This window comes from Raphanus sativus, chromosome 7 (assembly GCF_000801105.2).
Source record: "Raphanus sativus cultivar WK10039 chromosome 7, ASM80110v3, whole genome shotgun sequence".
In the NCBI taxonomy this organism is placed as follows: Eukaryota; Viridiplantae; Streptophyta; class Magnoliopsida; order Brassicales; family Brassicaceae; genus Raphanus; species Raphanus sativus.
In genome coordinates, this window is record NC_079517.1 from 5,454,506 (window position 1) to 5,479,046 (window position 24,541).

A 24,541-nucleotide genomic window follows, 5' to 3' on the forward strand; every position below is an offset into this window, starting at 1 on the left:
CGCCAATAAGATTTTATATGCTAAAAATGCATTGAGAGATTCAAATTCCATTTTCAAAAGTTAATCTCTTTAGAGGTAAACAACATTAAGCACCCAAACATCAATTATCTTTATTAACCCCAACAATAAAAACTAAAGGTACGACCACAAAGAAATAGTGCAGTATCTAATTCCATTCCATGCATACTCTAGATTTATTCAAATCTTTTTATTTTATTTTTCTAGATGAAGGTACCAGTTATTTGTATCATCTTTGAAACATATACATCCACCTTTTCTTCACGAACTAATGATCTTAACTTACATAGTCAAATACTTGTGATTGTTGGTTTTCCATGAACGCGTTATATTGATGAAGTTTGTTAACAAAGATATACTATGGTGCCGACTGGTTTTCCCGCTACCACCCGCAAACGCAGCTTTTGCGGTTTATAGCGGTTGTTGGCGTTTCGAAACAATCACAGAAAACGCTACAAATCGCTTCAAACCGCTCCGAACCTCTTAAAATCAAAAGCTGGTTCCAGCTAGCGTTTGCGGTTGCGGGCGGTTGCAGGAGGGTAAATTTTTTTTCTTTTAAAAACAGAATAAATAAAAATAATACTAAAAATATCCAATAAAAATTTTCAATTGAAATAATAGAAATTGTAAAATGTATTCATATTATATTTCAATTTATATTATAAAATTCAAAACTAAAATATTTTCTATAATTTTTTAAAATTGAATAATATGATTTTATAAATATAAATTTTATATTTATCATATTATTATGATTTTTAATATTTTTATAATTACGTAAAATGTAAATATTGTTAAATTATTATTTAACAGATGTTGCGTTTTGTAGTTTACCAGTCATAAGAGTCCCGCAAACGCAACAATTTCTAACAGCTATACCAGTCGTACAAATCTTTAAAAAATGCTTAAAACCGCAACCACCCGCACCCGCAAACTCCCACAACCGCAACCGCAACCGCTGCGGTTACACCAGTCAGGCCCTATATCTATGAATTTATCTGTAGAAGAATACATTCAAATCTATACGAGATTCATGAACTCTTTTATACAATGTATTAAATTTTACCAGTGGGGACGCAACATCACAAGTTTATATGTGCGGTGTTTAATTTTTCTTTTGTTCTGAATTAATACATAATTTTCTGCCCAGTACAAATGATAAAAATGCTTTGAGATGGATATAATGCAACTGATAAAAACCAATTACAAATGAGGAGAAAAAGGATGTTGTATTTAAAATGTCGAGTAACAAAGAATCAGGACCGAATGGATACAAAACAGAGTTTTTTGCAGTCTCAAGGAGTACCCATTGACAGTGATTTTACAACAGCAGTTCAATCTTTCTTTAGCAAGAGATTTCTACCGAAGGGGTTGAATACAACCATTTTAGTTATCATCCCAAAGAAAGATGAAAGATTACATGTCAATCTCGTTTTGTAATGTTTTATATAAAGTGATATACAAAATTATTGCCAACCGGTTAAAAAGTACGCTTACCCAATACATTTTTTACGATCAATCTACTTTTTTGAAGGATACGCTGTTAGTGGAAAATCTACTATTAAAAACTGAGATTGTTAAGGACTATCATACGGACGGAGGAAGTTTCACCAAGATATGTTATGAAGATAGATATAGTTAACGAATTCGATTCAGTCCACTGGCCTTTTCTGTTAAATACATTGCGTGCATGGAATATGCCTGATCAGTTTATACATTGGATTAAACTCTGTGTATACACTCGTTCGTCTCAGTCCAAGTGAATAGATAATTAGCCGGGTTCTTTCAAAACAAAAGGGGCCCGAGACAGGGACGTGAGGTTGTCTCTTTATCTCTTTATTATATGTATGAATGTCTTATCTCATATGATAGACAAATCAGCAATTCAAAAATAGATAAGATACACATTTCTGTTTCGTAAATGATCTCTTGGAAAAGGGAAAAGATATCTAGAGGCATGGCTGAGTGTTGGTTTGGTACACGAATAACATGAGAAAAGGAAGTTGATTTTTGAGTTATAAGGAAATGGTTTTTTGGATATACAAAACAATAGCACTTGGTACAACATAATTTTTTTTATTAAATAAAATTTTACATTCGTTCAAAAAGAGAAAAACTATAGAATACATTCACTAAATTGGTAAAAAGAAAAATATATTATGTAACCTGCTATTATCATATACATACATATATACAATCGTTTATAAATATTAACCTTTTCGAAAGCTTTTTTTATTTTTCATATATAGGTCTTAAATATTTCTACTTTCCTGTTTTCACAATAATACCAGTGATCATTTTAACACTTTAGTGAATCTGATTGTTTAGGTTATATATTGTTATTTAAAATTTTAATAATCTCAGTGTATGTGTATACTAATTAATTAGTACTAAATAAAGACATTTTAGAGTGTGTTTTAATAATTTTAATATGATAAAAATAAAATGTACCCAATATCCGCTAGGGCATGAAAAAACTATATTTAAGATTACTGTTTCAAATGTTTAGAAACTGTTTCGTATCATAATTAATAATAACAAAAAAATCTTTTTATATACTATTATAACTATATATTTTGTTACTATGAAGACTACACTGCAGTTGTTCTGAAATTGTTCTGTATGTTATCTATAACGTCCCGACCGTCCACGGCTAATGGGCCACCCATGCTCGCTTTTTCGGCTCGTGGGCTCCATCCATCTGACGGTCGGTCGTTAATTTTCCAAGGCTCGAAATTATTATTTACTGACCCTGCAATCACCACCCGACCTTTCCCCGTGCTTTAGCCTCACTCGTACGCTATCGCGAATCACTTCCCGATAGGTCACCCATCCTTCCACTACTCCAGCTCAAGCACGCTTAACTCTGGAGTTCTTTCAGGATGTGCTCCAGAAAAGGTAAGTCGACTTTGGTGATATAGGTAATCAAATCAATTCTCTTAAGCCTTTTCGTATATCACAACTCGGGATGTTACAATTTACCCCCTCTCAAAGAACGCAACGCCCTCGTTGCGCCCCACGACAGGTCTCAAGACGCCTCTCAGGTCAGAACTGAGATGGCTAACCAGCTCTGATACCACTTATAACGCCCCGATCGCCTACGGCTAATGGGCCACCCACGCCCGCTCTCTCGGCTCGTGGACTCTATCCCATCTGATGGTCGGTCGTTAATTTTCCAAGACTCGAAATCATTATTTACTGATCCTGCAATCACCACCCGATCTTTCCCCGTGCTTTAGCCTCACTCGCATGCTATCGCGAATCACTTCCCGATAGGTCACCCATCTTTCCATTATTCCAGCTCAAGTACGCTTAACTCTAGAGTTCTTTCAGGATGTGCTCCGGAAAAGGTAAGTCGACTTTAGTGATATAGGTAGCCAAATCAATTCTCTTAAACCTTTTCGTATATCACAACTCGGGATGTTATATTATCATTAGTACTTTACAATTATGTGATCATTTTCCTCTCGTTTGAGAAAGAAAAAACTATGTTTGTAAAACATCTCAATCTTCGCAAAACACAAGGGCATAAAACGAAATTGTAACTCGTTCTCATTAGATTTTAGATTTTCCTAGAACAATAACGTTTCGCTTATTTTAATTTTTCTTAGATCGCTATCCTATATCCTCGAAAAATAAAGAGAAGTTTGGTATTTGGAAATAACAGAAGGTGGAACTCTAGTTAATGAACCAATTTAAAATGGAAAGCAACAGTGGAACAACTGTAAGATTCTCCCTACGTGTTAAAATAATGCCCAATACTGTTCTTACAAGTTGCATTTCTCAGTTCTTACCTTTTTCTTATTTAACTAAAATTTTAAAACAGATCTTCAATAATTAACTTATTTTATTTCTTAAATTGTTTTCAAGAACCTGGAGTTTATATTCGTCTTCGCCAGGCACATATGGTCCCCCGACGCGTGTTTACATACAGATTTTTGCTAGTTTTCAATTCAATAATTTTTTTGTTTAAAGTGTTCGATATCGAGGTGAATCTATTTATCTATCTGCGTAACTATTATTCTTTTTTTTTTTGTAAACTGCGTAACTATTATTCTTGGTTCGCACAAGCAGTGCCGTCTTAAAAAAAATTTTTGCCTTAGGCGAAACAGAAAATAAAGACCTTTTTATAAAAAAAAAATCAACTTCTATTTATTATATTTCTCTAAATTAAAGCAAAAAAAATGTGGTACTCAGAAAAAAAAATTGAGAAATGAATTTTTATGTGTAAATTAGGTTTTGTTAATGAAAATTTGAGAATTGTGAAAGATATTTTTTTTTGTTTTTATTGTATTTAAATTAGGTCTATCTAATCATAAATCTTTTATTATAATTTTACCTACTAATTGATAATCTAACAAACAAAATAGACCTATTTAATTTGTAAAATAACACTAAAAAAAAATTTAGACCCATGGACCCATGGCAATTGCCCATGTTGCCATGGGGTAGAGCCGGCCCTGCGCACAAGAAATAATTAATATATTTTTAGCAGGGGGAAGTTCGGGTAGACTTCGTTAAAAGGCAATGTATATTTGAAGAAAATTGACCTCATTTTAAAGAGAGATATATAAAAGAAAAATTGAAATGTTGACAGAAAAAGAATTGAAGTTCTAGAAAAATATTTTAACTCAAAGAATCACGATCGATCTGCAGCTGGAATCTTTAAATAATATAAGTAATTGATCCCTAATAAGCGTATAAAATACGTCCCGAATCAAATGAACAAATCAATTGTAAATCCTCCAAAAAATCACACATACTAAGAAATTATGTTTGTTTTTTTTTAAAATAAATAGTCTTTCTCCTACTAGATTTGTGGTTTAACCACTTGTAGTGTTTAATGACTATCCTTGTTATGATGAAAAATAGATGAATTATGTTGGAGATAAGATCTCACGTCTAAAATATAAAAGAGATTTAAGTGATATATGAAAAATTTAGAACACTCCATTTACTGTCAATTAATTTTTAGTTTTAAGTTGGAAGTCCATGAAACTTACTATAGTATAAGAGCATATCTATAACCTAACTCATATCAAGAGAACGTATAATAGATTTTACGAGATTAATTATTATACGCATTATTATCTTGAAGGAAAATGTTAGAGATAAAATCTCACATCAGAAATATGAAAGTGACTAAGTGATATATAAAAAATTTGGACCACTCTACTTATTAGTATTACCAATTGATTTTACGTTGGAAACCCATAAAACTTATACAAATTCCATTTCATTTTTAAAAGCATGTTCATAAATTATTGTGTGCTTCTCCGTTTTAACAAATCCGGTTGGACAATTTTCACAAAAGATAATAATAAAAACACACGGAAATTCAGTTTTTATTAATTTCTTTTCCTCCATATTAATTTCTTATTAATAGTTTTTTATATCTAACTTCTCTCATTCAGTTTTAATTTAGTTTCAAAAAAAAAACACACGGAAATTTTCGTTATATTTTGGACCTTTTGTTTGCAGTCAGCACATTCTCTATTCTCTGGATGTTTAAGAAGCCCTTCAAGAATCTTTCTATCAGATATCTCTTTCAAGCAACCGTTCATAGTATATGGAGAAAGAAAAATCAAAGGAAGCATGGGGAAGCTCATTCTACTCCAGTTCAACTTATTAAATTCATTGATAATAGAATCAGTTGGGCTCTATTGTGATGATGGGAGACATGAGATATGAAGGTGGTTTAAGATACTGATTTAGCACAAGGATAGAGTAGAAAAATAGTTTGTTTTTGATTCTTTAATTCTTTAACAAAAATGGCATGTGATGTAAATAACTTTTTTTGAATAAATTTAACATTAATTTAAAAAAAGATTCGTTATATTGTTAAAACCAACATTTGATATACTTCTATATTCTATGAATGTTGTATCCGCAAAAGCTTCTTTGTTCTAGTGTTTTGATTAAGATTCTGTATCAGAAAATCTGAATTTTGAATCTTAAAAAGAGTGGAACTATGTGAACTAATCGAACAGATCAGTAGCAATTGTGGATAAAAAAATGTTGTTTTTTTGTACATGAATCCGTAACGTTGATGGTAAGAAAAAAAGAGGTCTGAACAAGGCCCGGAGAAAGCCATGTGATCCCTTTATTTTAATGGGCTCAAAGACATTAATTAAGCCCATGTAACCAAAGTTTTCGGCCTCACCCTTGGCTGAGGACTGGATTCTTGTTCGTTTTCTTCTCTGGCAAGGACAGTGTAAGTAGTCACGTTATTTTACGAAGAGTTTCTTTTTTTTTTATTAATCTGGACTTTGTATCCGCCCTCAAAATAAATTGTAGTGAAATATTTAGAGTCTGTCTATCACTAGATCATCACCTTGTGGTTTAGACAAAATAATTTTTTGAACTTAATAGATTACGGTTCAGTTGTGTTCCGTTTTATGCGTTTTTTTTCTTGTTCGACTATGTCAGTTTGGGTTTATCCAGATACAAACTTTATCCAAATATAAATTGTGAAATGAGAATTATATAGAAAATTAGTAGGCATTTCCAAATATTTTGAAATATAGGAAGCGGGTTGTATAACTTTTCTTTTCTGGCAGTGTATAATATGGTCATATGGGGATCCTAGGGATTTGGTCTATAAATGTCATGTGGTCTAAGATTCTCCTTCCAACTTTAGTATACCCGTTTGAATCTACGGTGACGTTTAATAATTAAAGTAGTACGGTTTGTTATTCGATTTTACATACTTGGTAGTGTTACACCAAACTCTGGATAAATTTTACCAAATGCTGCTGAATTCTGCAAGTTAATCAGTGCAAAATGTGTTGTCTTCCTAGATACTCACTGTTAAACTGAAGAATGCACAATCATACATCACTTGAGTTTAACTAGTAGAGTATTTGATAACTGCTCGACATTTTTCTTATATTACCAATAAGGCAACAATAATGTGTAAGTGACTGCCTGAACTTCTATCTAAACAACTTTAGTAATCAAACAAGACACAACAACAAAAATGAAGACAGTAGCTATACCAATAACCGGTTGAAATCCTTGATTAGGATTCAGTAAATATATATATATATATATCTTAGCTTGTGGATAGTGAGAAATTAACAAAGATTAGAACACTGTAGTTGAAACATAGACAGTACAAAAGCAAGGATCAGTGTCAGATGAGTACCATTGGTTACTTGAATCTAAAGTCACTTCTACTCTCTTTCAAATCTGACTATTTCCTAATATTCTGCAGACATGTCAGGATCAGTGGGGTCACACCACCCAAGACCACGACCAAAATCTTCAAAGTAGAATGGCATCCCTTTAATTTGTCCAAAAGATAGAGGGTGTTTCAGTCATTCCATACGTTCACAAGCTTTACTATTCAACTAGAGGGTATTAAAGCCCTTCCTAACCAAATATTTTCTAACGGGAGAGATAGAAAATGTCAGTGCCACTCAAATTAACGTCTTCCATGTCATCTACTCAATGTCCATCTTCATTTTCACAAACATCAAGCTCTGTGAAACTCAAGTCCCTGATTCAAACTCTCATCATCTCTCAAGTTTGTCGACTAATCCGCAAAATCTACAGAGCTTCGTCCATTCTTGTTAGAGTCTTGAGGAAGAAGCAATACAATCTCTTGTCAATGCCTTCTTCGTTCTACCCAAAAAGAGCCTCAAAGAAACAAAAGAGTAATATATTCTTCGGCTCCTTCAGACTTCACTACAACTTTTGCTCTACTCACGTGTTGCCTGTCTCTGCGCCGGTACGTCTCCCTGAGGAACTCTACTTGGCACATCTCCAATACGACTCTACTTGGGAGTCAATGCATTCGACTGAGTCGATGGATGATGATGATGATGATATTCAAGAACCCTCTCAGCTCTCTAGCTATCTAAAACAGCTAGAGGACGATAAAGTGATTGACACAAAAGAAGAAAAAGAAGGGAAAGAGATGAAGATGATGAATGAGATCGATAAATTGGCTGATATGTTTATAGCCTATAGTCATGAGAAATTCATGTTGGAGAAGGTTGATTCGTATAGGAGATTCCAAGAAACGCTGAATACTAGCAGTTGATTGATGATTATGATGGGTCCATTTGCATCTTTCATTTCTTTTTATGTAATTTCACTTTTCCTTTTTTTTTCTTTTGAATTCCTTCCTGGTGTTCTAATTATCTGGAAATGTATTGTATTGGAAGCACAGGGATGGTGTTATTGTGTGGTGTTTGTTGTGTGTTACAAATATATGGTTTATGATGATGGTGGTTTATAAAAAATATAACAGGCTAGAATAGACAAATCCAAAAATGGAGAACGGAGGGTGAGAATGTGGTTTTTGTTTGTTACTTTGGCTTTATGTTTGTCTTCTTTTGCTAATTATTGTTTGCTTCTGATATACAAAAGAGGACCAAACGATTTTGGAATTTTTATATAATCACCATCTGACTTTTCTACTCCGATTTGATCCCTTTTTCTTTGTTTTTTGGGTAAATTTTTTATATAGATTTGATCTCTCTTGAAAATATGGTTTTGTAATTATGGGCAAGACCATACAATTACATATCCATTTATGTAACGGTCTAGGCTAAAACATAGGAGACTCTATAATCTATACTCGGGTGAGACCAAAAAAGCACGTAACTAAGATAAACTAAACCAGACCTAATTAGGTGACTGATTCTACTATGTTTTGGTTTAAAACTAAAAAAAAAACTCCTTTGGGTAACATTTTAAACGTAGCAGAATTGGGCCTAAAAGGCCTTAGTAATCATGCTGACAGGCCCAAAAATTAAAAAACACGAACGGGTCATCTTAGTCTTTAAAATAAACTAACGCTTCAGACCAAACTAACTAGTTCATCTCAACTTGAACTTCCCCCGTCATCGATCTTCTCTCTCTCTCTCTCTCTTTATATCGCAAGCTGGTGCCTAGCCCAACACACACTGCACTTCCGCTTTTGAAAGATCAAATCTCTATCGACAGCAAAAGCAAAAGCGTTTCTTACCAAAAAAAAAGTGCCAAACTTATTACAATTCCTCGTTGGATCCCCTACGATTAACACTGCCATCACTCGCACACGTCGGATCCAATCGGCCCTTTCCGTTAGGAGTCAAATTTGTCATCTTTTGGATTCGTAGGGTTTCCTGTCAGTGTCTGAAGATTGCGGTTCTCCGACAGCATTCTGAAACCTCGGTAACCTTTGGTAAATTGCTAATTAGATTGAACAGTTTGTTTCTTTCTTTTTGTGTTTAATAGTTTTTTCTTTGTTTTTTCGTTCATTGAGAGATCTAACGGTTTCTAGGGTTTGATTCAGCACCTGAGCTGTGAAGTGATTGGGTCTCTTTGTTAGGGTTTGAGCCATCATATGTTTTCCACCAGCTTCAGTCTTTAGATTGTGTGGGTTATTAGTTAGTGAGATAACATAATTGTATTTATTACATGACAGGAAAAGGCTTCATCTGGATGGCAAGTGTGTGCTAGGGTTCTTTTGCGTGCTAAGAGTGAATATGGAAGTGCAGATTCATATACTTGAGCAGGAAGCTTACTGTGCTGTACTAAGGGCTTTTAAAGCTCAGTCTGATGCAATCTCTTGGGTAAGTTAGTCCTTTTTCTCCCTTGTCTTGGATTGTTAAATGGACTATCAGATGATTTTCTTGTATGGATTAGGAAAAAGAAAGCATGATAACAGAGCTGCGTAAAGAACTGAGAGTATCTGATGATGAACACCGGGAACTGCTGAGCAGTGTCCACAACGACGACATTATCAAAAGGATAAGGTCAAGAAGCCTCTCAAAGCTAATGTTATATTTTTTTGTAATATTAATTGTGCTGTAATGATGGAGATGGACCTCAACAGGGAGTGGAGACAGGGAGGTGGAAACCAAGTTGTTAGGCATGCAAGTAACCAGTCCCTCGATGTTCTTCCTAGTCAGGCCTTTTCAGCTTCTAGGAAGAAGCAGAAGACGTTCCAATCCGTAAGAGTTCATTCATAGAAACAATGAGATGATATCTAGTTTTTGGTTATCTCCTGATGAAATCATGTTGTGATGTGTGCACGCAGTATCCATCGATTGGTTCTACTAGAAGTAGGTCATTCAACAACCATGTAGTAGTGTCTGGTGGTGCCGTATCAGGTAATGAACCTGCGGAAGCTCTTATTGGAAAAAAAGTGTGGACGAGATGGCCTGAAGACAATAGCTTTTATGAAGCGGTAGTTACGCAATACAATGCAGTTGAGGTAACTTTCTATAGCTGAGACTTTTACATCGAGAGATAAGCCTTGTGATAGTCTAGTGCAGGAGTACCCTATTGTAACTGTTTTGACAGCTTTGGGCAACTACGGTTGAGTCAGGATGATTGAAATTTAGGTAGAATGAGTTGGAGTATTTTGGATCTTGATTTGGACGAGAGTTAGAGACTTCTCTAGTTAATCAAGTCTAAGCTATGGTTTAGTTCTTGATGAATTGAATAAAGTAGGAGTTTACTTGTTTGAATCCTATGAGAGTGCATATGAGTCGTAGAACTCTAGAAGTTTGGTGTTGTTTTTTTTGTTCTTGTTGTTGTTGCGTATTTAATTTTGAACATGTCATAGTTAATCTTTTTAATTGATACTCTTTAACAAACACCCTGTTTCTCACAGGGTCGCCATGCGTTGGTATATGACATAAACACAGCGAATGAAACATGGGAATGGGTTGATCTTAAGGAGGTACGGTGCATTTACGAGTCTTTGTTATATAATATAAATAGGTATCCTTGGAAGAAGATGTCTTGTGGGGAGTTGGTAACTTTCCATCAGTTAAACATACTCTGTTACACGATTTGCAGATTCCACCGCAAGATATAAGATGGGGTGGAGAGGAGAATGGGGCAACTTTAAATGCAGGACATGGCGGTGGAATGACTCGTGGGAGTCGAAGAACCTTAAGCAATGGTGGTCTAGCGAGAGTTCCAATGACACAGCCGAGAAGAGACCATCTAGTAATAGCTCAAAACGGTGGTGGGAGGAAGTTTTTCGATGAGATCGAACTGTTCAACACAGACTCACTTGTGAAAGAGGTATAGGGTATCTTCTCTCTGTGGATGAATTTTAACCTTTTGCCTTAGTCTAACGTGTTTTTTCTGTTGTGTCACATTAGGTGGAGAGAGTTTTTGATTCTAACCTTCCTGACCCGCACGAGCTTGATAAGGCCAAGAAGCTACTCAAGGTCAGAGACGCAAACAAAAGAACGCTTTGATTTATTAGATAAACGGTTATAAAAACTTGAAACTTGGTGGTTGCTTTTATTGGATGATGATGCAGGAACATGAACAGGCGCTTATTTCTGCCATTGCAAGGCTTGCAGATGCTTCTGATTTCGAAAGCGGTAACAAACAATTAACGAAGAGGCCTATTCTATGTCACTATACTTCATTACAAGACCATTGATTTTATGTTTTTTTTTTTATCTTGGTTTTTGTGTGTTGCTGCTGAATCAGATGGAGAGGAAGCGTATATGCATGAGCTTCCGATGCATGAGGAATAACAGTGGACAAAGAAAGAGACTCACCCATCAACCTTAGCGCACTCTTCTTATATCCTTACCTGCAAATATCCCTACGAAGATAGAAAACATTTTGTATTGGTTTCGAAAAATGTATTACAATACGTTAGAGATTTTGTTTGTAAAAACACATTAATTCATTCTCAATTTTTTTTATAATAATTTATGTGACCATCAGGTCTAGCCTTTTTTTTTTTTTTGTAACACACCATCAGGTCTAGCCATCAGGTCTAGAATCAATCAATGATGATGAACGGGCCGAAGGCCCAATGGTGTAGTTAAGAGTTTGGTGCGGACGTATAAAACAATACATAACTAACTCTTTCCACCACTATGTCCAAAAAAGCCTAACACGCGTCGACATATTCCAACTGCTCTACGGCTCTACCGCTGCATACACGTGCATGACAAAGAGCTGCAACACAAAACCTACCACCTCTTGCTTCAAGACACGTATCGCTGACGTGTTGCCAAGAGCATAATTAAATAATAATCATAGTTACCGAATGTAGTACCACGTGGCTTTGGCATTGTCTATATTATGGGACATGCTCACCGAGCAAAGCATTGAACAACATAACATATAAGGATCATAAGCTATAGTTTCGTAACATCTTTGAATTTCACTTAAAAGTTGGAAGAAAATGCAGTCGATGAAGGAAACAGCTTCGAACATCGCAGCTTCTGCGAAGTCTGGCATGGACAAGACCAAAGCCACCTTGGGGGAAAAGGTAGGTTTACTATAATAGTATTTATCATTTGCGCAAAATTATTTTCTTTTGATAAATAATGGTTCATATTGGATTTGGTTTCGTAGGCCGAGAAGATGACAACACGAGACCCTCTTCAGAAAGAGATGGCTACACAGAAGAAAGAAGAGAGGATCAATGAAGCTGAGATGCAGAAGAGAGAAGCGCGTGAGCACAACGCTGCAATGAAAGAAGCCTCTGGAGCTGGGACAGGAACTGGTTTGGGACTGGGGTCGGCCACTCACTCGACCACTGGACAAGTCGGACACGGAACTGGGACCCACCAGATGTCGGCTTTACCTGGTCACGGCACGGGACAACCAACGGGGCACGTCGTGGATGGTACAGCCGCGACAGAACCGATAGGAACGAACACTGGAACTGGTAGGACCACCGCTCATAACACCCGCGTGGGCGGTGGCACCACTGGGTACGGAACCGGTGGAGGATATACTGGATAAGACGTTTTGTCATTTGTTTATATGTTCTTGTCAACTTGTCCTTTGTGTGTGTTCATGTTTTCTTTTTTTTTGGTCCTACCTTTGTTTTTCTCATAACTGTAGGACTTTGCTTTTGTGTGGTGTGTCTTTGATCTGATGACAGACTTGACAGTTGTGGTTTTCTGAATAAAAGTGTTGTGTTAATCTTAGTATGTCAAAACTTGCCAATCACTGACGCAATGGATTTTCTGTCCTTTCTTCCCTGTTGGCAAACCAAGGAGGATCATCGCTAACACATCCCATATTCATTGAACATCATCTCTTCATTCTGAGGAACACATAAAAAGGCTCATTGTGAAAAAAAAAAAACATTTTAAGTGCAACATAATGAAAATGCAAAATAAGATGCAACATAAATTTGATCTGTGTTATGCTTTTTTTTTCCCTCTAAAAGGGTTGATTTCTATCAAGTTTTGTGAGAGGATCGATGTCTCAGTAATATGTACATCAAATCATTTAGAAATATTATATGTCCGGAGCCTTGAGCAGAAATATGTAAAATGATCGATTGCCACTGGTCCCCAACTTCGCCAACGTCAAAAAACATTAATAAGTAACTAAGATCAAGACATATGGTCAAAAAACACATAAAGTAACTAAGATGCCACGAATTTTACGTAATCTAAATGTGATATTCCTATAAATCAGACTACTAAACCCATAATCTGATAATTACTTGCAATCATTTTTCGAGCGGCATGAATCCGACCATTTGTTTATAGATAAATTAATAAACTACAAATATCTTTTTTTTTTATAAACTACAAATATCATTACAGCAGAATTTGGACTTCTGATTTTAAACAAATCAAGCAAAGACAACACGAATCTAACGTGAGATCACGTCAACGATTTTGATTACATTACATGGAAATATGAATATAAAAGTGAAAAGGAGAATAAAAATTAATTAATTAATTGAAATTGAAGACTCAATTCACCTTAATAATCAGCTTCGATCCACCACATAATCATTTTTTATCTTCCGGTGAGTCTCCGGCAACTTAAAAGAGGTGGTTTCCCGGGAGGGTGGCAAATGAGGGATGTGGTCCTCGCTGGCGAGAATGACGATTTTCTGTTTAAGACCGGTACGGCGGCACTGTAAACTATAAGGCTCTGTTTCTTGCTCTGTAAAACTTAATTCATTCATTGAAAACATATGGCATTATATAGCCTACAAACGTCAATAGATAACTCCGAAACTTAAGCATAGAAAACCAAGATAACTCCTAACAATACTTGAGCCTAAAGACTCGAAAAGATAATGACTAAACACCAAAACGATAACGACCAACTTCAACTCTATCATCTCCTTTATTCTCGCATCTCATTTGCTCCAACAAACCCTCCCTAAACTAAGCTTGGTCCACAAGACTTAGCTTACTCGTTGCAGAGCAAATTCCAAGCTTGTCTCTCAAATCTTCAAACACTTCTCGTCGTAACGGCTTCGTTAGGATGTCTGCTACCTGTTCTTGAGTGTCACAATGTTCCAAGCATATCTCTCCATTGTTAACCAGTTCTCTCAAGAAATGAAAGCGTACTCCAATGTGCTTACACCTCCCATGAAATACTGGATTCTTAGACAGCTTGATTGTTGAAGTATTGTCACACCATATGACCGTGCCCCCTCTCACCAGATGTCCCAACTCCTCCAATACTCTCTTAAACCACACTGCCTGACATGCACAAACTGATGCTGCAACGTACTCAGCTTCAGTAGTTGATAGAGTAACGATTGGTTGCTTCTTGGAAAGCCAAGCAACTGCTGCTCCATCCATAAGAAAAACATATCCTGTAGTACTCTTTCGACTTTCAACATCCCCTGCAAAGTCACTGTCAGTATAGACCTGTAGCTCACCACTTCCTCCTCGCCTGTACCAGATTCCGAAGTCTATGGTTCCTCTTATATATCTTAAGACTCTCTTCGCTGCTTGAACATGAAGCTGTGTCGGTTTTGACATAAAACGACTCAACAGACTTACTGAGAATTGCAGGTCTGGTCGAGTGTTAGTAATGTACATAAGGCTTCCAATGATCTGCTTGTAGAAAGTCTCATCAACTCGTACTCCTCCTTCATCCATATCAATCTTACTTCCAGGAACCATTGGATTTCTGACTGAGTTGCAATTCTCCATTTCAAAACGTCTCAGAATTTCAAGAGCATATTTTGCTTGACAGACATGTATTCCATATGTCGTCTGCAACACCTCTAAGCCCAAAAAATATCTCATCTTGCCTAGATCAGTCATATCAAACTCCCTTTGCATTGACTTCTTGAACTCTTCCATCATCTTGAGATTATTTCCTGTATAGATGAGGTCATCTACATATACACTCACAATCAATGTATCACCATGTTCTGTTTTTAGAAACAGAGTTTCTTCATTCTTCGACTTCGTGAATCCATCCTTCTCAAAGTATTCTTCAATACGGCTGAACCAAGCCCTTGGTGCCTGTTTCAAACCATACAATGCCTTGTGCAGTTTGTACACCTTGTCCTCATGTCCTGCTACTTCGTATCCCTTAGGTTGCTGTACATAAACTTCTTCTGCAAGAATTCCGTGAAGAAACGCAGACTTTACGTCTAGTTGATGCACCTCCCAAGCTCTTTGTGCCGCAGTTGCAAGAATAGTTCTGATGGTATCCATTCTAGCGACTGGAGCATACACCTCTGTGTAGTCTATTCCATGTTCTTGCGTGTATCCTTTAGCCACCAACCTCGCTTTGTACTTGCTCACTTCTCCATTCTCATTAAGCTTGGTTTTGTATAGCCACTTCACACCAATGCACTTTGCATTCTCTGGTAAACTTGATAGCTTCCAAGTTTGATTCTTCACGATTGAGTCCATCTCTACATCCATAGCTTCTCTCCACTTTAAGCTTTTCTCTGCTTCTTCAAAGCTAGTTGGATCTGTAGAGTTGAATTCTACCATGTTAGCCATGTGCAACTCATCCTCATCGTCCATGTCTGCTCCCTCAGTGACGTAATCACTCAAGTAACGAGGTCGTCTAGTGACTCGTCCCTCCCTAGTTTGGACACCCTGCTCGTGGTGTGGCTCTTCTACTGCTCCTACAGGTTCTGGTGCAGGTTGTTCTGGTTTGATGTTAGCCTCTGTTGCAGGTACTGGGGCTTCATCATCACTGTTTTCTTCCTCACTTTCTTCCCAATATACATCATCATCGTTCCAAGTAAGAGTGGACTCAGGCTGATGATCCTTTTCTCCTTCCCAGTTCCATCCTTTATTTTCCTCAAATATCACATCCCTGCTCACTATTATCTTCTTCATCGTTGGGTTGTAGAGCCTATATGCCTTTGATTCTTCAGAGAAACCGACTAGCACACATGCCATGCTCTTATCATCAAGTTTGCTGCGTTTTACATCTGGAATATGGATATGACCAATGCTTCCCCATACACGAAAGTGTTCTACACTTGGTTTGACTCCATTCCACGCTTCTTGGGGTGTGATGTTCTTTACTGCAGTTGTAGGGCATCGGTTTAGAACATAGTATGTCCAGTTTGCAGCTTCAGACCAGAAGAACTTCGGTACTTTCTTTGCTGAGAGCAATGACCTCACCATATTCATCACTGTTCGATTCTTCCTCTCTGCAATACCATTCTGCTGTGGAGTATATGCTGCAGTCAGTTGTCTCCTAATGCCTTCTTTATCGCAGAAGTCTGTGAATTCCCTTGATGTGTACTCTCCTCCTCTATCAGTGCGCAGGCACTTGATGCTTCTACCAGTTTCTGTTTCCACCTTCTTCTTGAATATCTTGAACTGAGTAAATGCTTCTGATTTTTCACTCAGAAAATATGCCCATGCTTTCCGACTGTAGTCATCAATGAAACAGAGAATGTATTTCTTTCCACTAGGAGACGTTGGGCTAATAGGTCCACAAATATCAGAATGAAGCAACTCAAGTATCTCTTTAGCTCTCCATGTACTTTTCTTAGGAATTGCATTCCTTGGTTGCTTTCCCACTAAGCAGTCAGAGCATGTGAAGCTCTGCGTACCGAATGTAGGGAGTCCCCGCACCATGTCTTTGCTCTGCAATGTTTTCATCCCTCGATGGCTAAGATGACCGTACCGTTCATGCCACAGCTTTGGCATATCTTCTGCTTCTGTTTGAAAACAATGCTGCTTTGATCTCTCTGCATCTCCTGTCTGGTCTATCAAAGTGAATAGCCTGTTTGTACTCATCTTGCTTTCAACCAGTAGACCTCTTTCATCATGATAAATTTTGCAGGTTCCCTTTTGGATGACGATGGAGATGTTCTTCTCTTGCAGCTGTCCCAGACTTAGTAGGTTATTTTTGAGTTCCGGAATGTAGAAAACATCTCTGATTGTATAGGTTGTGTTCCTGAGCACAATCTTCACACTTCCTTTTCCAACAACCTCCATCTTCTTGTTGTTTCCAAGTTTGACTGAGTGTCTAAACTTCTCATCCACTGTTGAGAACAACTCTCTACTTCCACTCATGTGATTTGAGCACCCTGAGTCAAGGAACCATGTCGTCTTCTTTGTGATCTCTTTTGCTCCTGGTTGAGCCATCAACACCAGATCAGTATCAACTCCATCGTCGTCCTCATCTACTTCTATATATGCCATTAGTAGCATATCTTCATTATCCTCAGCATAGTTTGCTTCTTCCTCCCACTTTGGGCACTCATATTGAAAGTGTCCAAGTTTATGGCACTTGTAGCATTCCACAGTGCTTCTGTTTGTGAAGCCTCGGCCTCGTCCTCTACCTCTGCCTCTTCCATTGAAACCTCTTCCTCTGCTGTTTCCCATTCCTCTTCCTTGAGTCACACTCAACAGCTTATCTTCTTCCTTCTCTGGTTTTCTGAACTTCTGTTCATGAACCACTAAAGAACTCTGTAGTTCTTCCAGTGTGATGTTCTCGATCTCCTTAGACTCTTCTATGGAAACCACCACGTACATAAACTTCTCACTTAGGGTTCTGAGTATTTTCTCTACCACCTTCAAGTCTGGCATCTCCTCTCCATTACTCCTCATCTGATTCGTAATTGCCAGGACTCTTGTGAAATACTCTTCCACCTTCTCAGAATCTTTCATCTCAAGTAACTCAAAATCTCTTCTGAGTTTCTGCAACAACGACCTCTTCACACGGTCGTTTCCTCCAAACTTCTTTTTCATCGATTCCCAGATGATCTTGGACGTTCTCCTATCCAAGATCTGTTCAAACGTTACCCTATCAATGGATTGATAAAGGTAATGTTTCACCTTGTGATCATCTGTCTTAGCGCTGTCAAGTTGCTCTTTCTCCTCGGCCGTCAACGTTGTCACGTCCGTTGGTTCTTCGAAGCCTGTTTCAATCGCACTCCATAACCCCTTGCTTCGGAAGAAATTCTCCATTACTTCGCTCCAGTGATCCCAATGACCATCGAACTGTGGTAGTTTCATCTTATCGTCTCCCATCTCTTCGACTTTGATTCTTTGATCAAGAAAGCTCTGATACCACTTTGTAAACTATAAGGCTCTGTTTCTTGCTCTGTAAAACTTAATTCATTCATTGAAAACATATGGCATTATATAGCCTACAAACGTCAATAGATAACTCCGAAACTTAAGCATAGAAAACCAAGATAACTCCTAACAATACTTGAGCCTAAAGACTCGAAAAGATAATGACTAAACACCAAAACGATAACGACCAACTTCAACTCTATCATCTCCTTTATTCTCGCATCTCATTTGCTCCAACAGGCACGCCCTTATGAGCAGGGACGATGACGACGATCATGATCATGACGACATGGAAGGTGACTCGCTCCTTTGGTCTAGGGAACTCGGGAGGCATTCTCTCGGTGATTTCTCCATGGCGGTCGTGCAAGCTAACGAGGTCATTGAGGATCATAGCCAAGTCGAGACTGGGAATGGAGCTGTCTTCGTCGGAGTTTACGATGGTCATGGTGGTCCCGAAGCTTCTAGATACATCTCTGACCATCTCTTTTCCCATTTGATGAGTTAGTTTTTTTTTTTCTCACCTTTCATTAATCACTCTTCTTGAACAGTGGCAGATTATCGTTGACTTTTATCGTGGCAGATTATCGTTGACTTTTTTTTTCTCTGTTTGTTTGTTTCTTGATTTATATTATAGTATATTGCAACTTGTTTGAAGCTTTTGTCTGAAAGTTATGTATTAGAATGGTTCATTTGCTGTTTCTTGATCAACACGTTTTCTTTTATAGGAGTTTCAAGAGAGCGTGGTGTCATTACAAAAGAAACTCTTAGGGCTGCGTTTTCCGCAACCGAGAAAGGGTTCCTCACGCTTGTGCGAAGGACACGCGGATTAAAACCCTTGATTGCAGCCGCTGGATCTTGCTGTCTCGTCGGAGTTATCTGGAAAGGGACCTTGATTATCGCTAACGTTGGTGATTCACGTGCTGTGCTTGGCTCCTCCATGAGTAGTAATGATAGCAGGTCAAACAAGATTGTAGCTGAGCAACTGACAAACGATCACAATGCTGCTCAGGAAGAAGTCAGACAAGAGCTTAGGTCATCGCATCCGGATGATCCGCGCATCCTTGTCCTCAAACAAGGTGTGTGGCGCATCAAAGGCATCATTCAGGTTTGCACACAACCCATTGAACATTGGCTTTTTCTCCCAAAAATATTATATATATATATATATATAGGCCTTTAAATTATGAAAAAAAAATCTCTAAATCCCCTAGTCTATATTTGAGAAGTGATTTTGCCACATGTCTTCTCTACAATCGTTTTCACAAAAAAATTGTGACGTGGCTATTAAGATTGATGACATGTCATATGGTTAAATATGACATTGGACAATTATATTTAATGTTTATATACATTTTGGAATTTTTTTTAGAATATGGCAATAACTCATATATTACATTTAATATTGATTTATTTTTTTGTAAACTTTGTAGAAAATGGTAATAACTCATAAATCATCAGTAAAATAAATATATTCAAATATTACATTTTGAATTTTGAAATATTATATAACTTTACTTTTATAATTATAAAATTTTTATTATCTAAAATTTTCTAAATTTTCTGAATTAAAAAAAAAATTAAAAATCGTATTATTTGGTTTTAATTTTTGATAACTATACAAATTTATATGATTTTTAGTAATTTTGTACAAGTTGATTTAATACATTTAACCAAATGAAATAAATAATTTTTTAATCTAATATTTTAACGTTATATATACATATATATTCTTAAATATAATTTAAAATTAAAAAAATATTTACTCTTAATTTATGCTTAATTAATGATATTTATATTAATTATTGGTCAAAATAATAAAATATATAATATTAATAAATTACACTTTAAAATATAAAATTTAACTTTTAAAAAATTCATCACTACACATAGTGCATGAAAACATCTAGATTAATAATTGTGACATGGTTACTAAAATTGATGACATGTCTTATAGATTAATATGACATGAATAATTATATTTAATGTTAATTTATATTTTTGGTAAACTTTTTAAAAATATGGTAATAACTCATATATTACATTTATTGTTGATTTATATTTTTGACTTTTTTAAATATGGTAATAACTCATAAATCATCATTAAAATAAATATATTCAATTATATCATTTCAAATTTCGAAATATCATTAAATTAAAAATATATACATATTTTTAGAAAATTATAAATCATAAAATCAAATTAAATCGTAAAATCATTAGTTTCTTATATATATCTACAGATTTTATAAAAATTGTTTAATTTTAATTTTTTGACAATTATGCAATTTTACATATTTATTTAATATATTTAATTAAAATAATTAGATAGAAAAATCTACCTAAGATTATAATTTTAAATATATACATGCACATTCTTAAATATAATTCAAAATAAACAAAATTATTTTTATCTTAATTTTAATGTTCAGTTAAATTAAATTTATATTAAAATATTGATAAAAAAAAGAAAAATTATAATATTAATAAAATTTAATATAATTTATATTTATCTATTAAAAACATTTTAAATTTTTTTTACTGCACATAGTGCAGGAAAACACCTAGTTTTATATATATATATGAAAAAAATTTCTCTATTTTTTTTTCAAATTATGAAAAAATTATATAATATATAGGCTTTCAAATTATATATATATATCTTTTTTTTGATGTTTATGACCCTCTGAATCCCAAATTAGGCCCATACCTGGCTTATCAAGTTCTAAGACGATGACCTTATGATCCATTTTGTGCACAGGTATCTAGATCAATAGGGGATGCGTACTTGAAACGCCCAGAGTTTTCTCTTGGTCCTTCGTTCCCACGGTTCCATCTCCCTGAAGGGCTAAAAAGACCGGTTCTATTAGCAGAGCCTTGCGTCTACACAAGAGTCCTACAAACAAATAATAAGTTTGTGATATTCGCATCAGATGGACTATGGGAACACATGAGCAACCAGCAAGCTGTAGAGATAGTCAATAAACATCCTCGTCCTGTACGTGCTTTAAAAAAAAAGATACTCATACTATATTCACTTTCTGTTTTGTGAATCAGACTGATCTCAAAAAAAACACACAACAGGGAATAGCGAGAAGGCTGGTGAGAAGAGCGATGAACATAGCGGCGAAGAAGAAAGGGATGACGTATGATGATTTGAAGAAAGTGGAGAGAGGAGTTAGAAGATTCTTTCATGATGATATAACGGTGGCTGTGATATTCATAGATAATGAGCTTCTTATGGTTGAGAAAGCTACTGTTCCTCAACTCTCCATTAAAGGTTTCTCTCATACCGTTGGACCTTCCAAGTTCAGTCTCTTCTCCTCTTAGAAGAAAAATGTATTTTCGTACATTTGTTATTTTACTCCCATAGTTACAATAAAATTCCAAAATATACTTTCATTTTGTATATTTTTTTCAAATGCATAAAACTGAAAAGCGTGTGATTCAAAAAATACACTAGCAAAATAAAATGAATACTTAGATGAACAAACAGACTAGCTAGTATCACCGGCCAGTTAGCACGGTGAGCGAATCGATCTGACTCCCTGTAAGAGAGTAGTCAACGTCACTAAAAGACGGAGGCATGGCTGGCCACACGAAAGCTGGTCTCTCTGTAGGCACATCTGGTGGGCTAGTCTCACCCGTCAAGACCTTCAAAACAGTTCTCATGGACGGTCTTTGGTTGGGGTTCGGGTGGCAACAAGCTAGTCCCAAGAGCAAAACGCTTTTCATCTCCTCTACGTTAAACGAGCTTCCCATTCTCGGATCAGCTGCATCCATGATGTTTCCATTTCTGTACAACTCCCACAGCCAGTTCACAATGCTGTTGTTGTAATTGCTCTGGTTCTCCTTGTCCAACACGTAACTCGGTTTCTTGCCAGAGACTACTTCAAGCATCAGAACTCCGAAGGCGTAGACGTCTGTTTCCACAGTTGCTCTCCCGTTGAGGAAAGTCTCCGGAGCCATGTAACCTGGTGTTCCAGCGATCTCTTTCGTCGAATGGTGTGTCATCTCGCTCTGCTGTATCATCCTCGCAAGCCCGAAATCTCCGAGCTTCGCGTTGAAATCTGAGTCTAGCATCACGTTGCTCGCTTTGATGTCTCTGTGGAGTATCCTCTTGTCGCATCCGTTGTGTAGATACTCCAAAGCTTGAGATAGCCCTCTTATAATGTTCTTCCTTGTCTCCCACGTTAGGTTTGTCCTTGACTTGTCTCCCAAGAAAATATATCTATCCAAGCTTCCGTTGGGCATGTACTCGTAAACTAGAAGATACTCTTTCCTCTCGTAGCACCATCCCAATAGCTTCACCAGGTTCCTGTGATTCAGGCTACCGATCGTCGTGATCTCGGATATGAACTCTTGCTTCCCTTGATGAGATTTCTCGGACACTCGCTTCACAGCTATGTCTCTACCTTCCCACTTCCCCTTAAACACCATCCCAAACCCGCCTTGTCCGAGTTTGTTCTCGTGGCTGAAGTTCCCCGTTGCTCTCTTCAGCTCTCTCAGCTTGAACTTCTGCGGGTTCGTCGCGCAGTTATCTAGCTCAGCTTCTATCTCAGGGCTTGTTTCCCCTGACCTTGACCTAGATCTCAAGAACAATAACCCTAAGATAGCTCCTATTACAACAAGACACACAGTAGGGACTATAATCCAAAGCCATAACATGTTTCCATCTCCATCTATCTCTAAACCTTCAAACTTCCATGACCGGACACAGTTCAGCTCTGTGTAACTGCTTGTTGATGCCGTGAAACCAACGTAAACGGTCTCTGGAAGAGAGGCTGAGAGATCTATAGCCCTAGAGAACACTAAGTTCCGTTGATTATATACCTCCGAGTTGTTTCTTGAGACATAAACCGATATATTGTTACCATCATACCGCACATGTGCGGTAAAGTCATTACCAGAATCGATCTTGATCCCTCGACCGCTCAAGGATTCTTGAACAACTGAATTGATGTTGTTCACGTTTAGAGCCACGTGGTTTCCATCAAGATCATCCGGATGGCTCTTCCTCGTGTCGAACTCAACCGCGACGATCTTCGACCCGAGAGTTCTGTTTGTGGTTTCGTTGACCAGACCGAGCCACATACCTGAGCTGTTCTGAGGAGCGGTCGTCTCCGGTGTGAGAACAAAGGCTAAGCCTTCGCCTCCAGGGTTGGTTTGGTTGGAGATGTTGATAACGAAGGTGGTGTTGAACGTGGCTTTCTTGTCTTTGTTCCATAGCTTGAAAGGCTTCTTGTAGAGCGCGCGTCCTGCATGGTTCGTGAGGGAGCCACGGATATCAGGAGTGACTTGGATCGCTCCGAGGACGATGTACGAGTTGTCACGGATCAAGTCTGAGTCGTTGCTTTCTTCAAACGTGGGGAAATCGAACTCCAAGCATTTCACTTGTGTCTCGATCTTACAGGCTATAGTCAGAATTAAGAAGAGGAGCTTGCACGTTAGAGAATTTTTCATTTTTGCGAGTGTTTTTGAGTTCAGAGCTCCAGAGATTAGCAAAAATTAAAACATTTAAGTGATTATTAATGGAATATAATATTTTAAAAGGAGCTTCATCGTCAAGCACCAATTACTTTCCTCGAAATTCTAGTCATGATGATGAACTAAAATAAATAGATTTAACTTTTCAAGAATAGGATATTTTGTTACCTTTTCTTTTCAATCTTATACTAATTTCAACAATAACAAAAGATATGCCGTTGTGCAAAATGTTGATTGTCTTGGTCGCAATTTGGTAACTGTGCAAGAAAAAGTTGACCTGAAACTATTTTCTAACGTTTATTATTTGGGTGTAATACCATTTTCAAACAAAATCATTGAATTTATTAAATTATATGTTAATAAGTTACTTGTTATTGGATAAGTGAAGTTGAAATCTGGTAGTATTATTAAAAAATAAAAATGGCTTTGACAAATTCTCGAGAACTTTTCTAACCAGCGAAAATACAAAAGGTCAAATCTTAGAGGTAGCATTTGTGACTCTTGCTGAAGTTTGGATATTTAAATTAAAAATTAATGTGTAACTAGCTAAGTGTTATTTGGATATCAACTGGTGAAACAAGAAAATTATTAGATTACATATTTACATATAAAAAGCTAGATAAGATCATTGATCTAAAACTAGTTTCCAAATAGTTAGGAGAACATTTTAAGATTTTTGTTTTTAGTAGAGAAGTTCTTAAGTATTTGTAAAAATGGCTACCTTGAATACAAATTTATGCAGAGACCATATATGTGATAATATATGATTTCGTACGTGGTTGCGT

General features: G+C 36.6%; 5 protein-coding genes across 6 annotated transcripts; 4 read left to right on the forward strand and 1 right to left on the reverse strand.

The window, feature by feature from the left end:
- The first annotated feature begins 7,391 nt into the window (after positions 1–7,391).
- LOC108815972 (uncharacterized) lies at positions 7,392–8,191 on the forward strand. Its single transcript, XM_018588524.2, has one exon. It carries the CDS (start codon positions 7,427–7,429, stop codon positions 8,063–8,065), a length of 639 nt encoding a protein of 212 aa, XP_018444026.1. The 5' UTR covers positions 7,392–7,426; the 3' UTR covers positions 8,066–8,191.
- Positions 8,192–8,854: 663 nt separating this feature from the next.
- On the forward strand, positions 8,855–11,696 carry LOC108814929 (protein EMSY-LIKE 2). Of its 2 annotated transcripts, none has more exons than XM_018587583.2 (10): positions 8,855–9,193; positions 9,437–9,584; positions 9,658–9,767; positions 9,848–9,965; positions 10,052–10,228; positions 10,631–10,699; positions 10,819–11,049; positions 11,130–11,198; positions 11,294–11,357; positions 11,470–11,696. In XM_018587583.2, the coding sequence occupies exons 2-10, from the start codon at positions 9,498–9,500 to the stop codon at positions 11,514–11,516; spliced, it is 972 nt and encodes a 323-aa protein (XP_018443085.1). In that variant the 5' UTR covers positions 8,855–9,193; positions 9,437–9,497; the 3' UTR covers positions 11,517–11,696. The 2 variants fall into 2 exon arrangements, with proteins under 2 accessions (XP_018443085.1, XP_018443086.1); XM_018587584.2 differs by having other exon boundaries at positions 8,855–9,183.
- Positions 11,697–12,105: 409 nt separating this feature from the next.
- On the forward strand, positions 12,106–12,981 carry LOC108816284 (late embryogenesis abundant protein 46). The gene is made up of 2 exons (XM_018588864.2): positions 12,106–12,265; positions 12,352–12,981. Exons 1-2 carry the CDS (start codon positions 12,179–12,181, stop codon positions 12,742–12,744), a joined length of 480 nt encoding a protein of 159 aa, XP_018444366.1. The 5' UTR covers positions 12,106–12,178; the 3' UTR covers positions 12,745–12,981.
- Positions 12,982–18,522: 5,541 nt separating this feature from the next.
- LOC108815224 (probable protein phosphatase 2C 68) lies at positions 18,523–21,680 on the forward strand. Its single transcript, XM_018587868.2, has 4 exons — positions 18,523–18,772; positions 18,998–19,377; positions 21,031–21,267; positions 21,354–21,680. Exons 1-4 carry the CDS (start codon positions 18,523–18,525, stop codon positions 21,597–21,599), a joined length of 1,113 nt encoding a protein of 370 aa, XP_018443370.2. The 3' UTR covers positions 21,600–21,680.
- Positions 21,651–23,808, reverse strand: LOC108816216 (probable L-type lectin-domain containing receptor kinase S.5). Its single transcript, XM_018588785.2, has one exon. The coding sequence runs from the start codon at positions 23,730–23,732 to the stop codon at positions 21,777–21,779; it is 1,956 nt and encodes a 651-aa protein (XP_018444287.1). The 5' UTR covers positions 23,733–23,808; the 3' UTR covers positions 21,651–21,776.
- Between the last annotated feature and the right edge of the window lie 733 nt (positions 23,809–24,541).

Bases quoted from the DNA above. Each gene is read 5' to 3' on its own strand.
- LOC108815972 (XM_018588524.2), top strand. From the start codon at position 7,427: ATGTCAGTGCCACTCAAATTAACGTCTTCCATGTCATCTACTCAATGT.
- LOC108814929 (XM_018587583.2), top strand. From the start codon at position 9,498: ATGGAAGTGCAGATTCATATACTTGAGCAGGAAGCTTACTGTGCTGTA. The intron at 10,229-10,630 runs GTAACTTTCTAT...TGTTTCTCACAG, and splicing joins CGCAATACAATGCAGTTGAG to GGTCGCCATGCGTTGGTATA. The intron at 11,199-11,293 runs GTCAGAGACGCA...ATGATGATGCAG, and splicing joins AGGCCAAGAAGCTACTCAAG to GAACATGAACAGGCGCTTAT.
- LOC108816284 (XM_018588864.2), top strand. From the start codon at position 12,179: ATGCAGTCGATGAAGGAAACAGCTTCGAACATCGCAGCTTCTGCGAAG. The intron at 12,266-12,351 runs GTAGGTTTACTA...TTGGTTTCGTAG, and splicing joins AAGCCACCTTGGGGGAAAAG to GCCGAGAAGATGACAACACG.
- LOC108815224 (XM_018587868.2), top strand. From the start codon at position 18,523: ATGAGCAGGGACGATGACGACGATCATGATCATGACGACATGGAAGGT. The intron at 18,773-18,997 runs GTTAGTTTTTTT...TTTCTTTTATAG, and splicing joins TCTCTTTTCCCATTTGATGA to GAGTTTCAAGAGAGCGTGGT. The intron at 19,378-21,030 runs GTTTGCACACAA...TTTTGTGCACAG, and splicing joins GCATCAAAGGCATCATTCAG to GTATCTAGATCAATAGGGGA.
- LOC108816216 (XM_018588785.2), bottom strand. From the start codon at position 23,732: ATGAAAAATTCTCTAACGTGCAAGCTCCTCTTCTTAATTCTGACTATA.